This window comes from Lipotes vexillifer, unplaced genomic scaffold (assembly GCF_000442215.2).
Source record: "Lipotes vexillifer unplaced genomic scaffold, Lipotes_vexillifer_v1.1 scaffold214, whole genome shotgun sequence".
Taxonomy (NCBI): Eukaryota; Metazoa; Chordata; class Mammalia; order Artiodactyla; family Lipotidae; genus Lipotes; species Lipotes vexillifer.
The window spans coordinates 1,432,033-1,444,143 of record NW_006788863.1 but is presented as its reverse complement, the minus strand read 5'-3'; the positions used below and the strand labels follow the sequence as shown (position 1 = coordinate 1,444,143).

The window sequence follows — 12,111 nt, the reverse complement described above, 5'->3', positions numbered from 1 at the left end:
TTTTTGAGCTTCTCAAAACAATTAAAGGTTAAAAAAATAATAAAGAGCCAGGGAGAGAGTATCATACGATTCAAGCTCCACATCAACCTAGAATACGAAGGGTCCTAAGTCCTTTCTACATTTAGAAACAGTTTTCCTCTTATTTCCAATCTTTGGGAAGAAATGTTACAAGCATAAAAAGGGAAGTTTCTGCTCCTGTTTACTACACGTGCACAACACATCAACTGCATATATCCGTTCAACACCATTGCTCTTCAACTCTATTCAAAAAAAATGTAAAGAAATCAGAACATCACTGGGCAAGATTTCACCATATTGAGGAGTGTATGGAAGCCTGTACGTAACTTCCGGGTTTTGTGATCTCAAATATTCCTCTTAATCAAGATGTTTTATGCTTAGTCAGCTTACACAGGATGGGCAAACTGGACCATCCGCTGAGAAACAAATAATCTGCATATTCCTTCTCAGCCCGTTATTGTAACTGAGATTCCCAACCTGGATATTCAAAGAAATTTAATACAATGGATCCAACAATAGCCAGAGAAAACCTTAGCCTTCAGAAGTTCAGTGACCATGAAATCAAAATTCTTAGTAAAATGCTCAAACAAAAAATATGCGAATGTAATTCTCCAAAGTACATCTACTTTTTAATAAGCTGGATTTGGGGCAGCATCACCAGGGCTACTGTTAATAAAGCTTTATTCAGTCTCATAATTGCAAGAAAGTAAGTAATATAATCAAAAATTGAAAACTGTGGTAGAAAATTTCAGAGATAAAACTTTAATTTCTCAACATACCTAAAACACTGCGATATGGGCTCACCACGTGTATGTTGGGCCTTCCACTTGGAGGTTTCCATATGCACCAAAGAGAACCTTCATTGTTTCACTCTTTATCTATCAGATTTAACGTTAAAAATCTGTCCTAACCAGAAACAGCCTAAGCATATACAGTCAGTTTACATATAAGGCAACAGCACAGTTCTGGGAAGAAATAGGATGCCCTCTAAAAGACTCTTGTAAGGTACACGGCAGCCATAAGGCTTGCAGTTGCCATATTCATTAAACTCTGAGAGCTAATGAGAAGGCCAAAGCATGTATTTGATAAGCTTTGTCATCTTTTTGTCTTGTCTGCAGATCATAGACCTTGCATTTTAATTTACTATACATAATGCTTTCTTAATGAGTTCCAGTGGATGGCCATTGAAACATGCTGGAACAGCTGCAGACATGATTATGGGGGGGGGGGCGGGGGGGGGGAGCAGGGCTGGGGCGAGGGAGACAGGAGCCCCACCAGCTTCCACAGAGAGCGGAACCCGACTGACCCACATAAAGTCCCGTAGGATCAGCGCACACATAGGATCAGCGCACCTTCAAGACAAATACAAGAGTTCACATCAATATGCCAAGATTTATCCAACAAAACGTTAAAATGAAGGATATCCAAAATATGACAAGGTTTCCTTATCCTTGGGAAGAGTAAGGCCTGACCATGTCCAGTTCCCGAAAACGCGAGTCCCCTGGTTGCAGCTCAAACACTCTTATCTGTGAAGATGAGTCACACTCAGTAGGGCGGATGGGGCCATCCTGTCACACCCAGAAGCCTGGCCCTGACATCAGGCTGTGTAGACTGAAAGAAGCAGGACTATTAATGCTGAAAACTAGGAGGTATTTCTTAACAGGGAGCTTTATGTACTACGGGACTTTATGTGGGTCACCATACGGTCCCCAGACCTTCCGTCTCACATATTCATACAGATGTCCATTCCGAAATACCAACTCTAATATCCTTTCTTTACAAAATTTACTTCCCAGAAGGTACCTTAATAATTCTTATGGAACATCTATGAAACTATAATAATCAATATTTAAGTAGTGATGATGCCGGAATAATGTTACCTGAGATCAATATAACACTTAGGAAATCTTAATGTAAAAATAACCAGTACCAGCAAATTAATTCTTACTCCACATTACTGCATATGTTGTAACATTATTACTTAAAAGCACATATTTTGTGAAGGTTATTGATTTATATACTGTTCAATTGTTCTAACTGTTGGATATTATTTACTGTTACTCACCAGTAATAATAACACTTTATTTATTTTTTAATGGAGTCCAAACCATAAAATTTTGTTGCTGTTTTTTTTCTGGGTGGGGAGGGAGTGGGAATTGGATTTAGATTTGTTTTTACAGGTAACTTCAAACTTAATGACATATTTTTTGAGAAATATACTCATTTCCTAAGATAAATCTTTTACCCAAAAGAACCCCATTGAAATGGAAAATGGATCTACCATGTAATTCTTCTCCTGCCGTGCCTTAATGTGAATTAAACAGACCTTAAAATCATAGCCTAGCAATCTGGTTTTGTAAATGAATATTCAATTTCAGTAGTATTTTTTTTTCTTAAAGTCAACTTTTTGAACTGGCATTTGCTCAAAGCAGGGAATCTCAGTAACCAGCGAAAGCTGCACATTCAGGGTAAGAAAGAAATAGAAACTTTTTTCTACTTTTATAAAAGATGTATGACCTCTTCACTCTGTCACTTTCCACCTATGAACCAAATGGGTGCAATTCTGATAGAGAAAGTTCTGTTGACATGCGTTTCAATAAAGCACTTTGATAGAAAATGCAATATTTCTCCGTATAAGAATATAAGACATGAAGAACATACGATGGGCATAGGTACTGCTTCTTTTTCCCCTTCCCTTTCTTTGAAGACTTCTCTTTAGAACAGCCTTCTTCAACACACAAGGAAATTAAAATAAAAAAGGCCACCGCCAACACAAACTTCATCTTGAAAAGTTAAATTCCAGGAGATCGATCTACAAGAAAGAACGAGAAAATGTTTACATTTATGAGGCAAACGGTAACTACACGACTCTTTAAGGAGTACGACCATTACTACCCACTGGACAAGGGTGTCTTGTACATCACGTTCTCATTGCAAACACGTTCTCGTGGCAAACACCTGTCTTGCCTACGGGTGCAAACATTAAGATTTTATCATATTTTAGGGCTTCCCTGGTGGCGCAGTGGGTGAGAATCTGCTCTGGGTGGGGAGGGAGTGGGAATTGGATTTAGATTTGTTTTTACAGGTAACTTCAAACTTAATGACATATTTTTTGAGAAATATACTCATTTCCTAAGATAAATCTTTTACCCAAAAGAACCCCATTGAAATGGAAAATGGATCTACCATGTAATTCTTCTCCTGCCGTGCCTTAATGTGAATTAAACAGACCTTAAAATCATAGCCTAGCAATCTGGTTTTGTAAATGAATATTCAATTTCAGTAGTATTTTTTTTTCTTAAAGTCAACTTTTTGAACTGGCATTTGCTCAAAGCAGGGAATCTCAGTAACCAGCGAAAGCTGCACATTCAGGGTAAGAAAGAAATAGAAACTTTTTTCTACTTTTATAAAAGATGTATGACCTCTTCACTCTGTCACTTTCCACCTATGAACCAAATGGGTGCAATTCTGATAGAGAAAGTTCTGTTGACATGCGTTTCAATAAAGCACTTTGATAGAAAATGCAATATTTCTCCGTATAAGAATATAAGACATGAAGAACATACGATGGGCATAGGTACTGCTTCTTTTTCCCCTTCCCTTTCTTTGAAGACTTCTCTTTAGAACAGCCTTCTTCAACACACAAGGAAATTAAAATAAAAAAGGCCACCGCCAACACAAACTTCATCTTGAAAAGTTAAATTCCAGGAGATCGATCTACAAGAAAGAACGAGAAAATGTTTACATTTATGAGGCAAACGGTAACTACACGACTCTTTAAGGAGTACGACCATTACTACCCACTGGACAAGGGTGTCTTGTACATCACGTTCTCATTGCAAACACGTTCTCGTGGCAAACACCTGTCTTGCCTACGGGTGCAAACATTAAGATTTTATCATATTTTAGGGCTTCCCTGGTGGCGCAGTGGGTGAGAATCTGCCTGCCAATGCAGGGGACACGGGTTCGAGCCCTGGTCTGGGAAGATCCCACATGCCACGGAGCAACTAGCCCCGTGCGCCACAACTACTGAGCCTGCGCGTCTGGAGCCTGTGCTCCGCAACAAGAGAGGTCGCGATAGTGAGAGGCCCGCGCACCGCGATGAAGAGTGGCCCCCGCTCGCCGCAACTAAAGAAAGCCCTGGCACAGAAACGAAGACCCAACACAGCCAAAAGTAAAAATAAATAAATAATTTTTTAAAAAAGATTTTATCATATTTTAAGCTTATTAAATATATTCAGTATCATTTTCTATTCTTTCTCTTCTGAAGAAAAAACTCTGTAAGTTCCATCTTTGACGTCCACTTTTAGACTTTTAAAATCATATCGTGTGTTTTCATGTATAATCATGTATAGTGTCTGTGATCTGTTTTACTTGCATAAATGCTACTTGGCTTTAAAAAAAAATTCTCATTGCTCAAGCCTACGTGGTTATACTTTACTATACATTTTGTGATGGTTTCATAGTAAAAGTTAGTTTAAATAATGGTTCGTAGAAAATAAGACCACTATGAGGAATACAAGGTAAGTATGCAAAAATTTCTACTGTACAGTTTCATAAAATTGTAAATTGATATTGAATTGCACAGTATATCAATATACGCTTAGAAAGATACATGGAAAGAGGTTTACACGGTTTTAAGATGGTTACGTCGTACTAGGCCATTTAAATCAGTGTTTTGTTTTTTAAATTTCCTCTGTCCTTTGACTTTCCCATGTATATTTTTTCAAAAACAATAAAACTATTCTCGAAGAAAAGATAATTCTAAGTATTAAAGGACTGATAGAGAAAAAAGAAAAAAACTATTATCAAAGAGTTTCACTGTCTAAATTCATTGTTTTTATTTGTGTACATTAAATTCGCAAGTTACCTTTGACCCAAAAAAGGTGCTCATTGATTTAAGTTAGCTTTTGGCTTTCCCACTCACGTGATACTGACATTTATCATTCAAATGACGATTTCTGACTCCAGAAATTCTAGGCAACATTGTATGAAATAAAATAGCAAATATAGTCAAGCCTTCTTCAAATACTCTCCTTAGCTGTATTTTAATAACATTTTCCATGCTCCAGGAGAACTACATTCTTGCCTATCTGATGCATTAAAAACAAACAAACAAAAAAAAAACACCTTTAAGCATCTCCTAAACCCTGTAGTATTTAGACCTCTTCCGCATCTTTAATTCCCAAACCATAAACAGTGTCTCCTTCACTGTTTCCTGCACAGGAAGAGACCGGTCTACTCAACGTTCACGGAAGTCCCAGCTCCCCCTCATAATTTGGCTTCTCCTGTGTCACGTTTTTCATCTCTCTTCCTCCCGGGAAGTCTGATCTTCTCACATTTCTCCTTCGCAGCCCTAAGCAAGCAGGAGGGGACGCCTCCCTGGTCCTCTCTCCCGAAGACGACGGAGGGGCTCACCAGGCCCACAGCTGCCCGCGGTCACCTCGCAGCACTGGACTCCCTGCCCCGCACCCCAGCCAGCGGCGGCGTCCGGCCCCGACACCTGTGCCCACGGCCTCAGGGACTGCGCCCGCCTTCCCTCCCGGCGCCAGGAAGCCCGAGGCCGTCCTGGAGGTCTGAAGGGCGGAGAGAGAGATGCCACCCCGTCCCTCTGCGTCCACCCACACCTCCCGAAGGGGGCAGCGGCAGGGCTGACGGGCCCCGAAGACCAAACGCCGCCGACGGCACCCCTGCTGCCAAGCCCACCCCCACCGCGGACTCGCGGGAGGCGTTGCGCCTCCGCCTCCCGCCGCCGTGGCGCCCCGCGCCCAGGCCCGGCATCGCCGCAGGGGCGCTCATCCCGGACCCCCGCGCCGCCCCTCCCCCCGGAGCCGACCTACCCTGGCGCCCCGCCCGCAGCCCCGGAGGACGCGCGCTCTGGCCGGAGGCGCTGGTGCGGGGGGAGCGGCTGCGTCCCGTCCCCGCGTCCCCGTCCCCGCGTCCCCGAGATGGGCTGACGCGCCTGCTCCGGCCGCCGAGCCTGCGCCGTGTGGTCCGCGCCTGTGCGGTCGGGACGCTGCGCTGCCGCGGAACGGAGCGTGGACGGCGTTGGAGACGGAGAGGGGCACGGCGTTGGGGACGGAGATGGGGACGGAGTTGGGGACGGAGATGGGGACGGAGTTGGGGACGGAGTTGATGGGGACGGAATTGGGGACGAGTTGATGGGGACGGAGATGGGGACGGAGTTGCGGACGGGGATGGGGACGGAGATGATGGGGACGGAGATGAGGACGGAGTTGGGGCCGGGGCCGGGGAGGGCCGGGGTGTCCCGGCCGCGCGAGCGTCCCCTCCCCAAGTCTAGCTGGAGAATGTGGTCCCCGCCAGGGGCTGGAGATGATGCGGGCGGGGGTGGTGAGGGCAGGGTTGGATCAGAAGGAAAACCCTTTCAAGGAGCTGGAATCGTTTAGGGTCTATTTTTGACCATTAGTTTGAAAAAAAAAAACCAAACAAACAACAACAACAAAATAGACTAACAAATGACCTTCTTGGACCAAAGCGGGTAACATACATTTTCTGTGCCTTCATCGTTCGCCTAGTCTCCTGGCATCTAACTTCATCTCGGAGTCTTATTTCCAATTTCTCAAAGCCTGACCTTTTAAGCGCACTTAAATTGATCAGAATCACTAAAACCGTATAAACATGGACACAAGTTGTTTTCATACCTTGGCTATTGTGAATAATGCTGCTATGAACATTGGGGTGCATGTATCTTTTTGAATTTTCTTCAGATAAATACTTAAAAGTGGAATTACTGAGTCATATGGTAGTTCTATTTTTAAATTTTTGAGGAACCTGCATACTGTTTTCCATAGTGGCTGCACTAATTTGCATTCCCACCAAGTGTAGGAGGGTTCCCTTTTCTACACATTCTTGCCAGCACTTGTTACTTCTTGTTTTTTTTGAAGATAGCCGTTCTGACAGGTGAGGTGATAGTTAATTGTGGTTTTGATTTTCATTTCCCTGATGATGAGTGATGTTGAGCGTCTATTCATGTGTCTGATGGCCATCTGTATGTCTTCTTTGGAAAAATGCCTATTCAGGTCTTCTGCCCATTTTTTGATTGGGTGGTTTGTTTGTTTTCATATTGAGTTGTATGAGTTCTTTATATATTTTGGATATTAACCCCTTATTGGACGTATCATTGGCAAATATCTTCTTCCATTCGGTAGGTTCCCTTTTCGTTTTGTTGATGGTTTCCTTTGCTGTGCAGAAGCTTTTTAGTTTGTGTCCCATTTGTTTATTTTTGCTTTTGTTGCTTTTGCTAGAGGAGTCAGATCCAAAAATTATTGCTAAGACCAATGTCAAAGAGCATAGTGCCTAAGTTTTCTTCTCAATTCTATGGTTTCAGGGCTTACATTTTAAGTCTTTAGTCAATTTTCAGTTTATTTTTGTATCTGGTGTGGGAAAATGTTCTAGTTTCATTCTTCTACGTGTAGCTGTCCAGTTTTCCCAGCACCACTTATCAAAGAGGCTGTCCTTTCCCCATTATGTATTCTTGCCTCCTTTGCCATATTAATTGATCATGTACATGCGGGCTTATTTCTAGGCTCTGTATTTTATTCCATTGATCTATGTGTCTGTTTTTGTGCTAGCACCATACTGTTCTGATTACTATAACTGTGTAATATCATTTCAAATATGGGAGTGTGGTACCTCCAGCCTTGTCCTTTTTTCTCAAGATTGCTTTGGCTATTTGGGATCTTTTGTGATTCCATACAAATTTTAGGATTATAAAGTTCTGTGAAAAATGCCATGGGGGGCTTCCCTGGTGGCGCAATGGCTGAGAGTATGCCTGCCGATGCAGGGGACATGGGTTCATGCCCCGGTCTGGGAAGATTCCACATGCCGCGGAGCGGCTGGGCCCGTGAGCCATGGCCACTGAGCCTGCGCATCCGGAGCCTGTGCTCCGCAACGGGAGAGGCCACGACAGTGAGAGGCCCGCGTACCGCAAAAAAAAAAAAAAATGCCATGGGTACTTTGATAGGGGTGGCATTGACTCTATAGATTGCTTTGGGTAGAAAATATATTTTAACAATATTAATTCTTCTAATATATGAATACTGTGTATCTTTTTATTTATTAGTATTGTCTTCAATTACTTTTATCAGTCTCTTACAGTTTTCAGAGTACAGATGTTCCACTTTCTTGGTTAAAGAAAGCATTCCTAGGTATTTTATTCTTTTTGATGGATTGTAAATGGGATTGTTTTCTCAATTTCTCTGTCTGATATTTCATTATTACTGTATAGAAATGGAACAGATTTCTGTATACTGATTTTGTATCCTGCAAATTTCTGAATTCATTAATTAGTTCTAATAGCTTTGTGGTGGGGTCTTTTGGGTTTTCTATATATGGTACCATGTCACCTGCAAATAGTGACAGTTTTACTCCTTCCTTTACAACTTGGATGCCTTTCATTTCTTCTTGTTTGATTGCTGCTCTAGGATTTTCAATACTTTGTTAAATAGAAGTGGCGAGAGTGGGCATTCTCGTCTTGTTCCTGATCTTAGAGGAAAAGCTTTGATCTTTTTATCATTGAGTATGAGGTTAGCTGTGGGTTTGTCATAAATGGGCTTTATTATGTTTAGATATGTTTCCTCTGTACCAAATTTGTTGAGAGTTTTTATCACAAATGGATTTTTAATTTCGTCAAATGCTTTTTCACATCTATTGAGATGATCATGTGTTTTTTTTTGTTTTTTTTTGTTTTTTTTTGCGGTACGTGGACCTCTCACTGTTGTGGCCTCTCCCGTTGCGGAGCACAGGCTCCGGAGGCGCAGGCGGAGGCCATGCTCATGGGCCCAGCCGCTCCGCGGCATGTGGGATCTTCCCAGACCGGGGCACGAACCCGCGTCCCTTGCATCGGCAGGCAGACTCTCAACCACTGCGCCACCAGGGAAGCCCGATCATGTGTTTTTTATTCTTTGTTTTGTTAATGTGGTATATCATATTGAATGATTTGTGGACATTGAACTATCCTTGCATCCCTGGAATAAATCCCACTTTATCATGATGTATGATCGTTTTGATGTATGGTTGAATTTGGTTTGATAATATTTTGTTGAAGATTTCTGCATCTATGTTCATCAGGGACATTGGTCTGTAGTTTTCTTTTTTTGTAGTATCTTTTCCTGGTTTTGGTTTCAGTATAATGTTGGCCTCTAAGAATATGTTAGGAAGTGTTCCTTCCTCTTCACTTTTTTGGAATAGTTTAAGATGGATAGGTTTTAACTCTTCTTTCAACATTTGGTAGAATTCCCCTGTGAAGCTATCTTTTTTGTTGTTTGGAGTTTTTTGATAACTGATTTGATTTCACTACTAGTAACTGGTCTGATCAGATTTTCTCATTCTTCCTGATTCAGCCTTGAAACATTGTATGTTTTTCAGAATTCCCATTTCTTCTAGGTTGTTCAATTTATTGGCATATAACTGTTCATGGTATTCCCCTATGATTGTTTGTATTTCTGTGATATCAGTTGTAACCTCTCTTTCATTTCTAATTTTATCTACTGGGCCCTCTTTGTTTCTTGATAAATCTGGCTAAAGGTTTATGAATTTTGTTTATCTTTTCAAAAAAGCAGGTCTTAGTTTCATTGACCTTTTCTATTGGTTTTTATTTTTGGTCTCTATTTCATGTATTTCTGCTCTGACTGCAAGTTATTTTAATACACTTATTATCTATGAAAAACCAGAGGCTCAGAGAAGGAATTTGTTTCTCCAGGATAATAGAGTTGAAGGGGAAGAGATAGGAGTACTTCACCTTTAATGTCATATTAGAACATTAAAACTCCAGTTTTAGTTGCACATGAGTTAAAGCAGCTTATTTTTTAGACATAGACTTTGGCTTGTACAGAATTCTGGCTACAGTTTAGGAAGTTGAAGTAAAAGAGGCTGTTCTAGTAGTAGATCCAGAATTTTACTTCCAATGTCAGGTTGCTCCTAAAGATTAATGAATATGTGAATTGTTTTTCACTTAATTTTTCTTTCTGTTCCATATAATAGCAATAATAATAATTATCATTTTCATTGATTGAGAGTGTACTATTTTCCAGGTGCTGCATAAATTTATTATCTCCTCTCCACCTTTATGAGGGCAATACTCTTCTTATTATCACTCATAGATAAAGATCCAAAGGCATCGTATAACTTTTCCCAAGTTTGTTAATAACATTCCTAATAAATGATTGAGAGAGCTATGCACCTAAGTATGTCTGATTTTGGAAGCTGGGCACTAAAATAATTTTGTGTGGCTGTAAATTTTATATTTAGTAGTAGCTAATGACATCCAAAATAACATTTATATACAACCAAAACACATTAACTGTGATGTAATTTTGAGAAAATAAAAGTAGAAATATGAGTAAGAAACTCCTGTTTATGAATTTGAGTATTATATTCTGTCTCATCCAGTTGAGGAAACAGTTCCGAACCATCAAAGGCCACTGTAACTTCTATTAATCCACCACAGCCCTTACCCCATAGAGAGGACCTGTGTGTGATTGGAGGTGTATGGATATCAAGATTTTAATGTTTTGCCAGAATATTCACCATAAAAGCAGTGACATTATATGATACAGCTTTTAGATAAATTAGATATACTGTATGTCCTAAGTCCTTAGCAAAAGAAGAGCAAGAATTACTCACCTGTTTGTTAATGACATGATACTATTACCATACTTTAAGAATACGCCTTAGGAAAAAGCAAGTGAACTTAATGATTATTTAGTGTTATTGTTACCAAACTAAACTTGGGTCCACTTGCCCGTGTGCAGAAAAGCCAAACTACTGACGCTGAGTTGTGGTGAAGGAAAGTACAGCGTTTATTGCAGGGCAAAAGCAAGGAGAATGGGCAGCTCATACTCAAAAGACCTGAACTCCCTGATGGCTTTCAGGGAAGGGTTTTAAAGGCCATGTGAAGGAGGGGCTACAGGGTGCATGATTAGCTCATGCACGATTCTCAGGTTGGCTGGCATCAAGGTGAGGTTTCAAGCATCATCAACCTTCTGGTTTCAAATGGTCTAGGGTCTACGTTCTTACAGTCAGCACTTTTCATCTGGTGGGTCTGCTTCCTATAAAAACAACCTAGGACTCTGTGTCGGACCTTTATCTGTATCTTTCAGGGAACTGGGAGTTCAGTGATTCTGCTATGTGACTGGTTTATAGTCTAAATTGTTACCAGTTTCCAAGCCCAACAGCTAACCTTTGTTTCTACATCTTCATATTCCTAATCCTTAGCTCTTGACCCAGGCTTTTACTTCAAAAAATCAAGGACACAGGAGCTTGTACACAGTTTCATTATCAAGGCTAGTCCAATATCAACGATATCAAAATCACTGATTTTCACCAAAGCTCTTAACATCCAGATAGATATTATGAAGCAACTGTCATCCACAGATCAGTTTGTGTGAGTTATTTATTCTTTTTTTTTTTTTAAATAGGGGCAGAAAGTTGTATTGAAGCCATTTTTCTGTCTAGAAGAGTTAGTGTAAATAAGGTTACAGTTAGAAAGACATAGACCTGGAATTTAAACAGTGCAGCAATCCCCCACATAACCATCATAATAACTGAACATTTGCTTTATCTGTGTCTTTTTAAAGGTAGTTAAAGGCATTGTCATGTTATTTCAATGCTTGCTCCCATATGCATCTCTGGAAACCAGACACCTTCACACATTACCACAATGTCATTTTCACACCTAACAAAATGAAGAATCCCTTAGTATCACCTAAATTCTACCCATAATTAATTTTTCCCAGTTATTTTTAAATATATATATATAAACGTATTTTAACATAAACGTATATATTTTTTTCACACCATGCTTCGCTCTCTCTCGTGCCCTGTCTCGCTCATTCCTGCCTTTTCCGTGTGTGTTGGGCCTTTCATTCTTCTGCTTTGCGGTTAGCATGCGATAAGCCAGCTCCTTCCTACTGCTTGAAGCCAGATGCTTCTCTGAAGCAATGATGACAGTTCCTGGGGCAGAAGCAGATGGCCAGTCACTCAGGCCCACAAATCTAACAGTGAAACAGAATCTCTGCCAAAAGTAGTTTCAGTTTTTACCAAGTCTGAACAAATAGCAGCCCCTTTTTTTTT

General features: G+C 40.7%; 1 protein-coding gene across 1 annotated transcript in view; it reads right to left on the bottom strand.

Moving 5' to 3' along the window:
• Nucleotides 1-2,801, bottom strand: part of GLRB (glycine receptor beta) — a 70,011-nt gene extending 67,210 nt beyond the window's left edge. The window contains exon 1 of the mRNA XM_007461878.1: nucleotides 2,680-2,801. Coding sequence (XP_007461940.1) covers nucleotides 2,680-2,801 — 122 coding nt within the window. The remainder of the gene's footprint in view (nucleotides 1-2,679) is intronic.
• Nucleotides 2,802-12,111: the final 9,310 nt, after the last annotated feature.